This window comes from Aythya marila (genome assembly GCF_965140915.1).
Source record: "Aythya marila genome assembly, chromosome: 3".
NCBI classification, from domain to species: domain Eukaryota; kingdom Metazoa; phylum Chordata; class Aves; order Anseriformes; family Anatidae; genus Aythya; species Aythya marila.
The window spans coordinates 25,220,572-25,234,929 of NC_139044.1; the positions used below are offsets into that span (position 1 = coordinate 25,220,572).

The 14,358-nt window shown below is 36.9% G+C and overlaps 1 protein-coding gene across 3 annotated transcripts in view; it reads right to left on the reverse strand.

Moving 5' to 3' along the window:
- LYST (lysosomal trafficking regulator) overlaps positions 1-14,358 on the reverse strand; it is an 81,078-nt gene that overhangs the window by 46,101 nt on the left and 20,619 nt on the right. For all 3 annotated transcript variants that reach the window (XM_082756761.1, XM_082756762.1, XM_082756763.1), the window contains 8 exons: positions 11,323-13,402; positions 8,728-9,745; positions 6,988-7,149; positions 6,175-6,331; positions 4,762-4,988; positions 3,353-3,419; positions 2,396-2,505; positions 942-1,365 (listed from right to left, as the gene is read on the reverse strand). In XM_082756761.1, coding sequence (XP_082612887.1) covers positions 942-1,365; positions 2,396-2,505; positions 3,353-3,419; positions 4,762-4,988; positions 6,175-6,331; positions 6,988-7,149; positions 8,728-9,745; positions 11,323-13,402 — 4,245 coding nt within the window. The remainder of the gene's footprint in view (positions 1-941; positions 1,366-2,395; positions 2,506-3,352; positions 3,420-4,761; positions 4,989-6,174; positions 6,332-6,987; positions 7,150-8,727; positions 9,746-11,322; positions 13,403-14,358) is intronic.

A 14,358-nucleotide genomic window follows, 5' to 3' on the forward strand; every position in this document is an offset into this window, starting at 1 on the left:
TCAACAAACGCCATCTCCTGTGTTGACCAAGTGCACCAAGTCTTTAGACTTGGTTCTTTACAAATCATACTACCCTTTAAACATGATCTTGCATCCAGTATTTTTGTTTGGCTTTATGAAGCACAAGTAGATATCTTTTAACAAAAGTGTTTCTAGTAATTTCCAAGATTCAGCCCCCAAACACATTTTTTTTTAAACTGTATTGAGTAAAAGTACAGTAGACGGCATCCTAAGTATTGTGACTGGGAGGCATTTTGAATACCTCAAGGAATATTTCCTCTTATAAACTATAATCCAAGAGATTCAGCTTGAAACAGTTTGGGACCTAGCAAGCCTTAAAAAATGTAGAGAAGTGTTTTTACAGCTATTGATATTTATAATGGCACACAGGGAAATTTAGAGGATTTACACTGAGTCAGCCTCAGGCTCTTGATGGATTTAAAACATCTTTTAGTTAAGAGTACCAGTATTTAAATCCTAAATCAAAAAGACTTAGTAGCTCTCTATTGAAGAGAAAGAACACAAAAGCTACAACACAAAAGCCATTCATCAACACGAGACCAATTAAATATGACAGTCTTCTCCCATGATCTTTCAGCTTCAGCATTGAATATTTCCTCCAACGTAACATGAAGCAGAATAAAGACATTTGACTGAAGTTAAAAATTCAATGAAAACACTACATTTCTAAGGAAGTAGACATAAATCTAACAAAGATAAAACACTTCTGGCTTCGTTATTAAGTAAACATTCCTAGCTTAGTTCCCAAGTATATCTTACAGCACACAAAGAACAATCAGAAAGGTTATTATCACTTCTGGTTAATATTCATCATAAGGAAAAAAGTGCAACCCTTTGTATCTGACATCAATTAGTAATAAAAAATAAACCAGAATCCCTCGCTGCTACCTACATAGAAAGTAGTAGTACTATATCCTCACCTGTGCTATCAAAGCTGTTCTCTCTTACAGAGAAGAGTCTGCTTCTTTTCTTTTGCTTCTTCCCCTTTTCTGTTGAATTTTCTGTTTCATGAACACCCTCCAGATGAAACCATAGTGAGACACTGAAGCCTTCAGACATGTGTGGCCAACAGTTCTGTCCAACTAAAGGCAAGTGAATTGGGGCTACATGCCAAGAAGAAAGCAGCTGGTGACTCAAATTTTCACCATCTGCCTCTTTCTTGTTCTTTGAAAATTTTGCTCTTTTTACTAGTCCAACAGTTTTGCTGTTGAAAGTGCCAGCAGATTTTTGTGAAGAACTACTACTCAAATTTGTGCCATAAAGTAAAGGGAAAGCAAGGTATTGCAATGGGTTCATATAAATATTAGTTTCTATAATCTTCAATACACCCTTAAGCAGTATCTCCTAGAAGAAATAAACCAAACAAGTAAGTAAGAATCAAACTGTTTAATACCATGTTCTCAAGCATCATCAAGCATCATCTCTTAACTAAACAGAACCCCACTCCTCATTTAAACTTGGATTCATGGTTTTCCCAATATAGGTGGACTTAAATATCCAGACTGAAACACAATTACAACAGTGAGTAGCTAGATCAGTTGTAACTAAATCCCCACAACTGTTGGGGATTTAGTTACAGCAGATCAATCTTCAAGTTACAATACCTAGGAATTAGCTGAACCACTGTAGGTGGCCATTGTGCAGTCTTATCTCACTTTTCTGACACATTAGAATAGAAGATTAATTTACACCTCAAATAAGACCACACCTTTTACTCCCTGTTTGAGGGAGTGTGAGTGTACACACAGGCCATCCCTTTGTTATTGCATAATCAAGCAGCAAAACTACCTGAGCCCTTAAGCTAATGTTTCCTTAGGTACATAGCTAATTATTGCAAGCTACCTTTGAAAGATTGACTTGTTTCCCAGTTTGGTGCTATTTTATGTTCCACAATAATGCTTAATTTCCTTCCATGCATTTTTTTGTACAGACTCCCACACAAACCAACTGTTAGTTATTTTAGCAGTATATCCCACACAAGGAGTAGATTCCAGCGTTAAACAAACCAACTTAAGTCAGTATTTAAAGTAATTTCTGCTGTTAAAGCAGCACCCATTCCTAAAATACAGATGCTTTATAACTAAGGGAAAGACTTCACATTTTACAGCATTACAATACTCTGTCATCCATAACTGTAATGTCCATCTGCTTAAGACAAGTCCTGTTTTCTTGTGCTAAAGAAAGGAGTTTCTAGTATATTCAACAACAGACTTCAAACTCCTCTCATTTCTCTCCAACTTCCCTATCATGTTTTGAAAGTATGTTGTTTCAACAACCAACATTGCTCTTAAAAAGTCCTTATTTCCCAAAATACTTTGGCACAAAAGGATTCTTTTTTCCTTCTCAATTTTGTAAGATGTTAATGAATACATACCGTACAAGGCGTCTTCTCCAAAAATATCCTTAAGAGAAGAGTGAGCTCTTCTGAACTTATTTGTGAGCTCATCAAAGAAACTAGCAGGTCTACCAGCACTACTTGACATGCTAAAAATAAAGAGAAAATATTCTTGAAGAGTATGTTTGAAAAACTTTATAAATTTATATTTGATACAACTATGAAGAAAAATTAACTTGGAATTCAGTGTTTTGTGAAAAGATTTCAAACTCAGGAAGCAGCAATGATTACAAGATGAATTCTACAGTGATCTACCTACTTCCTGACACTATTAGCATTTAAAGTTCCATTGAACAAATCTAGACCACTACAGCAAGTTGGGCTTCCAGGTTTGCAAAAGTCTGAAAATCTAGGAAACCTAGCATATAGATTGCAAAGGTTCTTCCTACAAAGCCAGGGATTAAGTCCTGGGACGGCTTACAGAATTTCCTGCTGTGGAAAAGCCTCATTCTGTGAGCTACCTTAGGATAAGTTTTTACTTTGCTTCCACTTTCTTGGATTAGCTAGGGTATTTTCTGACTAGAAAAACACAATCAAGATAGTACTAAATTTTGGGTTACAAATAAATTTGAAATAAAAGCTTATGTTGTGATGGAGTCAGATTTAATCAGTGAGCTAAGTGCTATTTTTCCCAAGTAGTGTTTGTTAACATTATCATCCTAGGTTTGTGGTTTCAATTATTCTCTTCAGATCTGGCAGAATATGTATAAATAACAGTTTCTACTAGTTCAGAAATAGCCCTGTATTTACACAAATTAGATATCCCTCACAAGTTAGAGACAGCTGCATCCATTCACACATGCCAATGAATTCACTTTGTAATGTTTTTTTGAATGTGAATTCACAATGTTTTTCATTTCCATTAATGGCTAAAAAATTGGGGCTATATACATTAAGTTACAGAAAGTGTTCAAGTAACCTAGACCCCGTACTCACCATGAAAACTAGATTCCGTTTGTGTCAGTATGTTCATAAATCCTCCCAAAATGTGTTTAACAGCACCCTGTTCCAAAAATACAGGGGAAAATGTCATGTCTCAAGAACACACACAAGCTCAAAGTATTTTTTTCCCAAACAGTTCTTATGCACCGTTGATTTAAGTAAGAATAATTCTAGTTGGTTTACTTTTTTTTTTTAATATATATTTGCTAATGAGTATGCTTTCATGATTACAGTTCAAATGCATATCAGAAAGACTCTCGAATCCAGATGATTCAAGAAAGTATCCTTTACCACTATCTATTCAGCAACTGAGAACTACTCCCTTGTGTTCTCAACCAGAACAGAATTAAAAAAAATTTGACAGGTTTTGACAAAATACAACATGTTGGTATATAGAGATGCAATACTGAACACAAATTTAACCCTTCCCCAACCTTTTTGTGCAAGATTATTTTAAAGAGTAACTAGAAAGTCATTTACTTAAGAGCAACATGCTTCAGAAATGCAATTTTAAATGTCACATAAAAATCTCGTAAGTATATACAAAGTTTCTAAACTGGTTAGTTCTGTAGATATATACTTGCTTTTTTAGAAATACACTAAAAGAAAAAATAGTATTTTTTTTACATGCTAAAGTTCAGAAAAATAAAATATGTACTAGTGATTTAAAGCTAGTAATTCACACAATGACTTGAAGTACCAAAATAAAACATTTTCTTCCCACTTTCAGATTAACCTGTCAAGCACTAACATCACTTCACCAAGTTATTATATAAACAAACACTAAGCTTACTTATATTTTTTATTTCTGCAAAACAAGTTTACTAAAGCTTAGTTATTTGAAAGCAAAACAAGCTAGCCTTCAGAAATTCAAAATTACCACAAAGACATCAACATGTGCTTAGCTGATTAATATTAGAGCTAATATAAATATTATAGTTAATATAAACTTATGAGGAGCAAAAGTGAAATGTTTTTCAGGCATAGCATTGAAAGTTTCTAAAAGTACACTACAAAATATACATGTATCAAATATGTATGTACATATATACTCTTTGCTTTTTTGTTTTCTATATTCAGTAGCTTGATGGTTTCTAAAACCACACACAGAGCTTTCATGATTGAACAGTTTTGATGAAAAACCGTGAAACTCAAAAGCTCTGTAGGTCAACTGTCTTTCTACTAACTGTAGTTAAGTATAGTTTGTTAACTTCTTAATACAATGCAGCTTCATTGGCAATATCAGTCATTTACACTGTTTCAAGTCTTATCAAATGCCATAACAAGTAATAATGTTTGAGTTCACCTTATTAGCTACACTGTTACTACAGAACTGAATAAAAAGAAAATACTGCATTTCTGAAGTTTTCTGAAGTGTTGCATTTGTTTAATAACATTTTTACCTGTTCTATAAGTACAGTGGCATTTCTCTCCTTCTGGCTGACAATTTCCAAGCAGCTTTGGAATACATGAGCAAGCACATCTAAACTTGCATTACCAGCTGACAGCAAGTTCAATTCTAACATGCAGATTTCAGGATATATTAATTCTCCTTGATTGATGTGTTCGGTTAGGTCATTAAAATAACCTGAAGGATCAGTACACCCTGGTTCTGCCTTTGCATCTGCTCCTGAAAAAAGACAGTCTTATTGAAAATTACTCAGATAAATACAGTTTGCAAGACTTAAGTAGGACATCCAAGGACATACTTTATCTAATCTCAAAGGTACAAAACAAAAACAGTCGCTAGCATATCAGCAGTTTTTCAGAAATTCATAAAAGTTACAAGCTATTCTGCTTCAGATTTTCTTATTTTCCTGCCCATACATAAGCGCAAGGATGCAGTTTCTCCCATTACATGTTCTTGAACTACATGCCTTCATTTGCTGGGAAATGGACATGCACTGCAATGATGAAATACGCAACTGAAAATACGACAGTAAAACGCAGTGCATCAGAACCTCAGCTTCTATAAATAACTAAGAGCCTGCCAAGAAAGGACATCAATTTAAATGAACCTTTTTTATGTTAAAAGATTGGAGGAAATAGTTCTTTAGTTATTTAACTCAGGAAACATGCATGGCAGAATATCTCTATGACAATCACGAAACAAACATTTAAGCCGCCCTCTCACAACTTGGTGAGACTTTAAAACACATCACTTAAAACTAATACGATTTGGTACAGACATATGCTACTTGAAAGTGCTTCGTAGAAATATTTCAGTTTGAATTTTTAATTCAGAAATGCTTTTAAAATGCTGTATACGCTTCTCTAGATCACTATGGATAAAGCCTTGTCATACAGGTAAACAATAATAGTGAAATGCAGTTCTATTAGCTGCTATTACAGTTCATGATTACTTCATATTATACTAAAATTTAAGTATCTAGGTGTTCAGCACAAAAAAATGCGTTCTAAGTTACACAAAAAAGTGAAATACTTGCATATCAATTGTTGAATGAAAATAGGTTAGACTAGACTACGCGCTTTTTAGCAACTATAAAACTACATAAAATTTTGAACCTTTATTGATAAACTACCTACTGATAAGCATCTCTGGAGAAAACTGCTTCTAGATCACCATAAAACATTTCAACCAAGACAACCCAACACGACTTCAGAGCAAGAATCATATAAACCAGGACAAAAACACTTCTTTTAACACTCAGTGTAAAGACAGACTCTCCAAATGAAACTGGATCCTACCAGAACTAGAACCCCTTAGCTACCCTATTTTTGTACACCTCAAAAAGACAAGTAAGGTTGGCTATGTTGTAAAGACTGCTTTGCATATTCAGAAAGTTCAAGTTTACCTTCAACCTTGGTTTCACTGTCATCTGGGTTACTTTCACTATCTGCTTCATATCCTTCCTCTTCAGCAAAAAGTTTAAGGCTACAGCACTGTGATTCTTCAGCTTCGTCAGAAATATCTCCAGGTTGTGACACAGGCTCCTTTTCAGTGTAATGTGTCTGTTTAACACACCAAACAAATTTACCATCTTAGTTCAGAACAGTAAGTAGCTTAGAACCTTCAAGAACCTTTCTCTATGCCCATTGGGGAAAGAAAAAAAAAAAAAAAAGACAAAAAAACTGAGATTCTTTCTACGGATACATCATTCTTACATAGAACATGGATTCTGCAAAGATGGATATTTCCTTCTAGCTACCCAAAGTTTTGGGAAACAAGTACCCAATGCATTAAGAAAAATTGTTGCTGCAAAAATCACTGTAAGTTAGGATTTTGACATCCACTCTTCGGTGAAGATATGTCTGCAGCCCCTAATGTGAGTGAACATCCACCTTCTGATGCTCTCCTCTGAGAGTTTTTCCATTCCCTGCTACAGAATGGAAGAGTGAGGAGAACTTCATGGATTTCTATAAAGTATAATTGGAGCTTTCTCCTTTTGGAGGGGGGGGGGGGCATGACTCATTTCAGAGCAGCACATGAATAACCATCATTCAACATAAACACATTAGAATCAGAGAATTCTTTTTCAACAACCACAAGAACCAAACATTTAAACGTCTTATCTCATTTAAAAGCACAGACCCAAATAACAAAAACTTGATCTAGAAAACCTTGCAGTATTCAGAATTAGACTATGTATTTAATTGGTGTTTCATACCTTTTCTATTTTTTCTTCAGAACGATCCAGATCAGCAGAGAATGTGCCCAACGCAACACGGAGCAGTGAATCAAACAGAGGCTTTGCCAAGGCAGTTTCTAGCACTTTTGACTGAGCAAGCTGTTCTCTTATTTGGAGCAAGATATCATCCACAGAAGCATTCTACAGTTTGGAAGAGACAAACATTTTGATTCATGTTACTCTGTTTTGGCTAACTAAAATAGTCCAGTATCCCAATTAAGAACTTCCTTCCACCTACACTGATTAGATTTCCCAGCTAGAACTACCAGGCTTCACTGAGGTCTCCTGCGGTAACAGAGACTTGTCATGTTTGCCATGACAAGTTTAAGCAATCTGCACATGGAAAAATCCAGGCAACTTTCTGTTTCCTAAAAAATTGAAAGCACTATGGTTCAAAAATAAACGCCTCTGAAACAGCTTTAAGTGCAGAGTGCATTTAGACCACACCACATTACTATTACTAGATAGGTTAACAAGATCACGGGTGAAAAGTCCAACTTAAGGAAAACAACAGGTGGCCCAGAAAAAACACCCATTTCTAGTTCTCACCTGTACCTACTTCCTCCTGCTTTTATAGTAAACTGCCAAGTACAATTAAAAATGGCCGTTAAAATAATAAAGCACATCAAAGTTGTCTTCCATGAATCAACAGCTTTTGGTGGTATGCTGAATTAATTCACCTCTAAAGCTTAAGCAACTGTTTCTTCGGGTGTCTTCAGTATCTGTGCCCTCTAATACTCCTTTTCTCAAGCACCGTGCTCTGCTCAGCATTTTCATCAAAAACATTACACGCAAGGTACTGCATACAATTCATGTCTTCCCTATGCAATAATCCTTCAATCTCATCTCTGTCACACACTATCCAGTGAAGACCCTTTCAGAAAAGAAGTCTCTCTCACCGTTCTCACCCATTAGCTCAGACAGCCTCCATAGAGCATGGACTAGACAAAAGAACTGCACAGGATAAAAAAGTAGAAAGAACAGGCCATACCCAACCAGACAAAGAAATCATCAGCAATTTACAGTAGTCAACATCTACTATTGCATGTATTGGCCAAGGAAACCATCCCTTTCCTCTAGTCAGGACCACCTTAGGCTACAGAAGAAAAAAATTCATCTCCTAGGATCAGCCTTCCCTCGGACTCAAGATGCATTAATCCAGAACAGAGCATGCAATGTTAAGCCCTTGGCCACACTGACCACGATGGCTCAAACTGTAATAGATGAATGAAAAAATAAACTGGAAATACAACTCAAATGCCACAAAGGTAAAAATCTCATCTAGGCTGGATTATTCTGCCATTCTAGAACACTCTCCCTCGGCCTCTGAGAAAGCAGAAACTGGCACAAACACGGATCCAACCAAAAAGAGCAGAAGACAAAGATAATTTTGGAGGACAAACAGGCACAGGGTCCTAACCAGTATTTTACTGGGTACAGAAAAAGGGAAACAAGTTGACGCATGGGGAATGCCTTCCCAGAAACAGCAACTGCCAGTTTGTCCATTTGCTTACTCCCACTCCTTCATGCCTGCTGACCACTGCCACCAACTACAACACCTACAGTTAAACAGTACACTTGAGGCATGACACAAATTATGGTACCAGAGTAAGAACGTAAACCTTTAATCTCCAGAAGAACTTCTGACTGGATTATTATTAAAGTAATACCATACATAACAAATATGAGTGAGTTAAGCTAAGGGAAGTTACACAGTACCTGGTGAAAAACCTCCCCTTCCATCTTCTGCTGGATGGTGCTTGCACTGTGCAGACAAATTGTCAGCAGAGCTTCCAGAAGCCTGATACCCTGAAGTGCCCATTCAGTCTCTTCTCTTACAGAAGTCTTAATCTCTTCAAGATTTACAACTGATGTAACTGAAGCATGTTCCCCACTCACAGAGATGTCACAAGAGACACACTCAGGCACCAGCTGTTCTGCACCAGCAAGACGGTCAGCATTATTGAGCTCTGATTGTGTCATCTCCCTGCTCTTCAGGAACTGAACAGCATCATCCTTGTTGAGACGAGGACTCCCATGTGAACTTTTGCTGTCACTCAGTACTTTCTCATTTTTTTCTTGTTCCTTCTCGTGTTTTGCAAGTTTCTGAATTATGAGGATGAGTAGTCTGTGGCATGCTTCAAAGCCTCTAAGTCTATGGAACTGTCTCTGGAAAACTGAACTATAGAAATAGATGCAACGACACACGGACCAAATATCTGCAGCACGGTGAATGTGTTCCAGGGAGGGCAAAGTAAGGCTTTCCAGTGACAGAAATGGTAATTTGTGGCCCAACGGCTCACTGGCTGTACTATCATATCCTGATGTATCTTCAGAGTCATTAGCTGAATCCAGATCACCATCTGCTTCTTTACTTACACATAAAAAAGCAACACAGAGGAATAGGTTTATTGTGTTGACATGAGTGTCTTGACTCTCAAACTTTTTCTTTTTGGGGTAAGCCTCTTTCAGGCCAGCATAAAACTTGCTCAGGCTTTGGGGCACTTCTGAAACAATGTGCTGGCTGCAAAGAGATGCAGGCAAGTCAGGCGTAGACAGCTGATGTTCATTGCTGAGGTCTTCTAGTTCTGGCATTGCTTGTTCTTTCTGCTGATCCCCAAGACAGAGTATCAAAGTCCCTAACACTTTCAAAGAATGGCTTCTTAAAACATCTAAGTAGTTTAACTCAATCATTTGATTCACTCCATTACAACTAAGAAACAAGTTCCTAATTATCCTGTAAGAGAAAGCATAAGAGTTACCTCATAAGAGGAACAAAAATTCATGTAGCTCCTAAGACCTCATAAGCTATTCATAAGATGAGATACCCAAAAATAATCCTCTGGTCCACACCTGATTAACACCAGGGACAGATGGCATTTACAGTAATTGCTCTAAGTGTCCCATCTCAGGAATGTGATGGGAAAACTCAATCTCTTTTTTGTAAGACACAATGTAGGAAATAACATTGGTTAACCACTAAAACACAGAACACAGATGTATGATATTCAAAGCATTAAAAAAGGTGTTTAACTCTATAACATCCATTTAACTTCAACTTCACTTTTTATTAGTTTTTATAAGCAATTGTAGCTAGTCAATATCTTGATGTCTTTCATGGCTATGACCTCACTAGGAAGTTAGGAAGTAGAGAATCTCTCAAACTTGAGATCTTAAATAGACATAGCCAGTAAAATGTATTAACAGTTGCAAAAAAACTCTTGAATTGTATCTGAAATGCATTTGAAGCACAGCGTTGTACTATTGTTGTGCCAGAAAGTTTAATATTAAAAAATATGGGGGGTATTTCCAAGTATTTTTCCATTCTTTCTACTCTCCACATAGTACATTGAACTCAAGCAGTTTGAAGAAAGGATCTGTAAGTTTCTTAATGTACTGTGTTGGCTTGCAGACACCTGCCCTACTCTCCATCTTCCTTTCTGAAGCATCAGCTTTCACTGTAACTGAGATAAGCACTCTTGTATATATACAAGTTTTAAGCCAGTGGTAGGTAAGATACCTTAAAGGCTTTTTGTTTGTTTTATAAATCTAAACTAATTCTCTTATCTCTTTGCCACAAAGGGCTTTTCACTACATGCTTCTTCAGAAATTTATAGTTTGACTGTTTAGATTAGGATAAATATTAGAAATGTATTAGGCAAGCCTTCATGAACATTGGAATACTAGTCTATTCTTCATAACCATCTCAGGTAACCCTACGTAACCCTATTAAACTAATTTCAGTTTATCAGGACTCCAAGAGAAATGATCAGAAACTTTAATGGAAAAAATGACACATTCCTATTAATAATCATAAATGGAAATTTATTCAACAGCTACTTGATTGACTCCACAATAAATATGGAATTTACTTCAATCCTTAGAAGAATGTTCTTCTTTTTGAACCATTTTAAATGATTAGTGTTCTGTAAACATTAGAAAAATGGAAACATATTAGAAAATTGAGTGGTTTAATTACCACAGAAAAGTGACATGTTCAGCATTCCTGACTCACTTCAGCATGAGGAATTAAGAGGCAAAGAGTATGTCAAAGATTGTGTTTCTACATGCTTTCATGCTTTGTTTTGACTTGTTAGAGGCCATGGCCCATCACTGCAGAACCCTCACTTGGTATGGCTTACGAATCTAGGAGTAAATCTTGTTTTGATCTTATATCCCACCTCCCTCCCCCCCCAATATCCAAAGCAAACTACTGTCCAAAAAAGGTTTGTGTTCTACTCAGTAACAAATACATAAAACTCTGTACTACATAAACAGCATGTTTTCCCATTAATAAGCAGAAAATCAACCAACCTGGATTTAAACAACACAGGGAGTATCTGCAAATAAATCTGAAGTACTTCATAAGGCAAGCACTGGCTATGGTAACTGCATGTGTGTTTATCAGCTGTAGTTATTCCCAGTTGTTGAGCATGGCAAGCTAGCTCAACTCCTTTCTGAAGCACTGGATTAAAAATACAGTTATATAGTTTCCATTGGACCACTGCATTTCCCTTTTGGATTAAGTGGCAGATATGGCTTGCAATCTGCATGCCACGTAGTTTGTCTTCTTCAAAAACAATGTCCTGATAAGCCTCTAATGCAGCCCATCTCAGTAACATATCTTCAGATCCACTGCTAGGCAGAATTCCCTGAACTCTGCAAGAGGAACTAGATGCAAGACCAGCATCATTAGAGTTGCCTTGCAAGGCATCTTCCAACTGAGAAAGCTGATCACAATCAACAGTACATATATTGCATGACGCCTGTAAAATTTTTGGAGAAACTTCTGCTCCACCCAGCTGATCCAATATAAACTTGTTAAGGATGTTCAGTATGTGCTGTTGAAAGTTTTTTAATATCGGTAACTTGGAAGCATGAAGCAATGGAACAATCACAGATTTTGGGTCCATACAACAGCATATTCCTACATTATGTACACCCGAGAGAATTTGAACACAAGTACTGCTCAGAGAAACTTGCTGCAACAAGTGCAAACACTGGTGTGCACAAACAGCAATGCAACAGCATCTGTCAGGATAATGAATTTCTCCATCAGCTGTCTCAAATGGATTTTTGGAAGCTTGGTTTTTAAAAGCAGACACAGAGAGCCCAGAGAGATCTCTGTGGTGATGCATGAAGTGAGAGTACTCACATCGTCTGTGCCGTTTTCTTGTACACATTGATTGATGGAGCTGCTCTGATTTCACTTTTTTGACAGTGCTGATTATTTTCAAGATGCTGTTGATAAGGGCTTTCAGATGCTCTGAGGCTTCCCCAGTTACTCCTTCATTCTTCATACACAGCCATTCCATTTGAAGTACTGTTATTTCAAACAGCTTAAATCCCTGATGCTGTATGAACTCATGAACCAGATCCATAGCTTGGCTAAAGTAGAACGGATTAGAGGCTGCACTCTGTAGGCAGCAGATCAAGATCTGCAAGACTCCTTCTATAACCTCTGGTAGAAGCAAAGCTCTGTGATGACACTTAGAAAATACAAAGTCATCCTGAACTGGCTGCTGTAGTGTTTTCTTGTACCCTGGAAGGGAAGGATCAGGTTGCTTTTCTAAGCCAATTCTGATTTTTAATGCTGCTTTAAGTAAGTCTGTTAAATTTCTTCGTAAATTGTCAGGCATTGTTTCTGTATTGCTAATATCTAAAGACATAAGATGCAGTACAGTTCGAAAGAGCATCCTTTGAATCAAAGCCACAGGTTCTTCTGTCCACCCTGCAGAAACTACTTCATTTTCAGTGTTACTGACATTGCAACAGTCTCCAAATCCTGACAAGAATTCAGTTAATGTGGGCACCACACTAGCTGAAAGAGCAGAACTGTGATTCAAACTAATATCAAATTTGCACACCTTCTCCAACAGTGACAATAATACATGGCATAAGTCAAAAGGAGAGTTATCCATGTTGCTCCCAGCAATTCCTGCAACTGGCTCATTCAAAATCTCTGGGTTGAGCTCATGTGCTGGAGTAATTTGGCTGGAGTTTTCTACATTAGGGGCATCAAGATTAGAATTTGGTACCGTTTCAGCAGGTAAGTAGTCACTTCTACCTACAAGGTAGCTTTCCCTAACTGAATGTGTTAAAAAAGGCTGCAGGAACTGGGAGCGTCTGTGTTTCATCATTACAGTAGTCTTGTCATCAGAATTTCCCTCTGAATCTGAAGTGGACAGCTGAGATCTTCTCGCATCTCGCACAGAGTAACGATGGGTGGTTTTGCGCACATGTCCACTTTTTCGGGATCGAGGATTTAGTTTTACAGAAGCCTGAAGAGATGAACGAGTGCTTCCATCTAATCCTAGTTTTTCCTGAGTAGATTTCACAGAACTTGAATTCTCTTTGGTCAGGCAGATGTCTACTGTAGAGGGTATATTAAAACCTATTGCAACAGAAAAACAAAGGAACATTAAAGAAACATTCAAGAAAATGATGTTAAAAACATAAAAGAAAAATGCTTCAATACTTTTGCTTCAAAAACATGAAAAATACTATTTTAATAGGCCATGTTTTTGCCTATGTCTGACATTTACAACAGACATACATTAAGTCAGTAAAAAATTGACATTTAGGAACAACACTGGCTTACTTTGAAAGCCGAGACAGAGTTAATTTTTCAATTAGGGATAGATAAAAATGTGCTAGTTTCCCAGAACTTATTGTAGGCACATCTATTCCCTTCTCTTAAAATATAAGGTTATATCAAGGAACATGAAAGATCTGTTTGGGGAGCAAGCGGAAGAAAGCTTAGTTTGAAAAAAATCTTTTGCCTGTTACAGATAAGATATGGGGAAACAAAACCATAATCCATTAGTTATACTCAGTTCAAGTTTGGTTATCTTACACTAATACAGCAGTAATAAATTATTAATCAGCAAGATACCAGCTCTGAGATCTTTTATTACTTAGCTGTGGAAGCAGTTTTAGGTAGTAACACTAGTAATATTTATTTTGAGCATACCATTTTGTATGTTCCAAGTCTCACAATAAGCATTGTGAAACAACCCCATCCCACAACAAGGAAAAAAAGCTTTCTTAAAGGGAAGAAAAAAGGTCTTCAGTTTGATGACTCACTGTTGCTTTATGCATCTCAGCTGCTATAGGAGCTGAGTGCCTTCACTCATAGCCCTCTTATAAGAGCATACAAAAAACAGTTGAGTATTGGTGGTAACAGGGAAAAAATACCTACTTAGAAATACCGCTTATCTTGAAGTACACAGGCTTCAATCACTTGAGCTTTGTTCCAAACAAAAGCAACAGCCAAAAGTTGTAGACTTACTGCAATAATCAGGGACAAGAAGATGGAAAGGAGTACTGATTAAGGTGTGGAATGTTCCC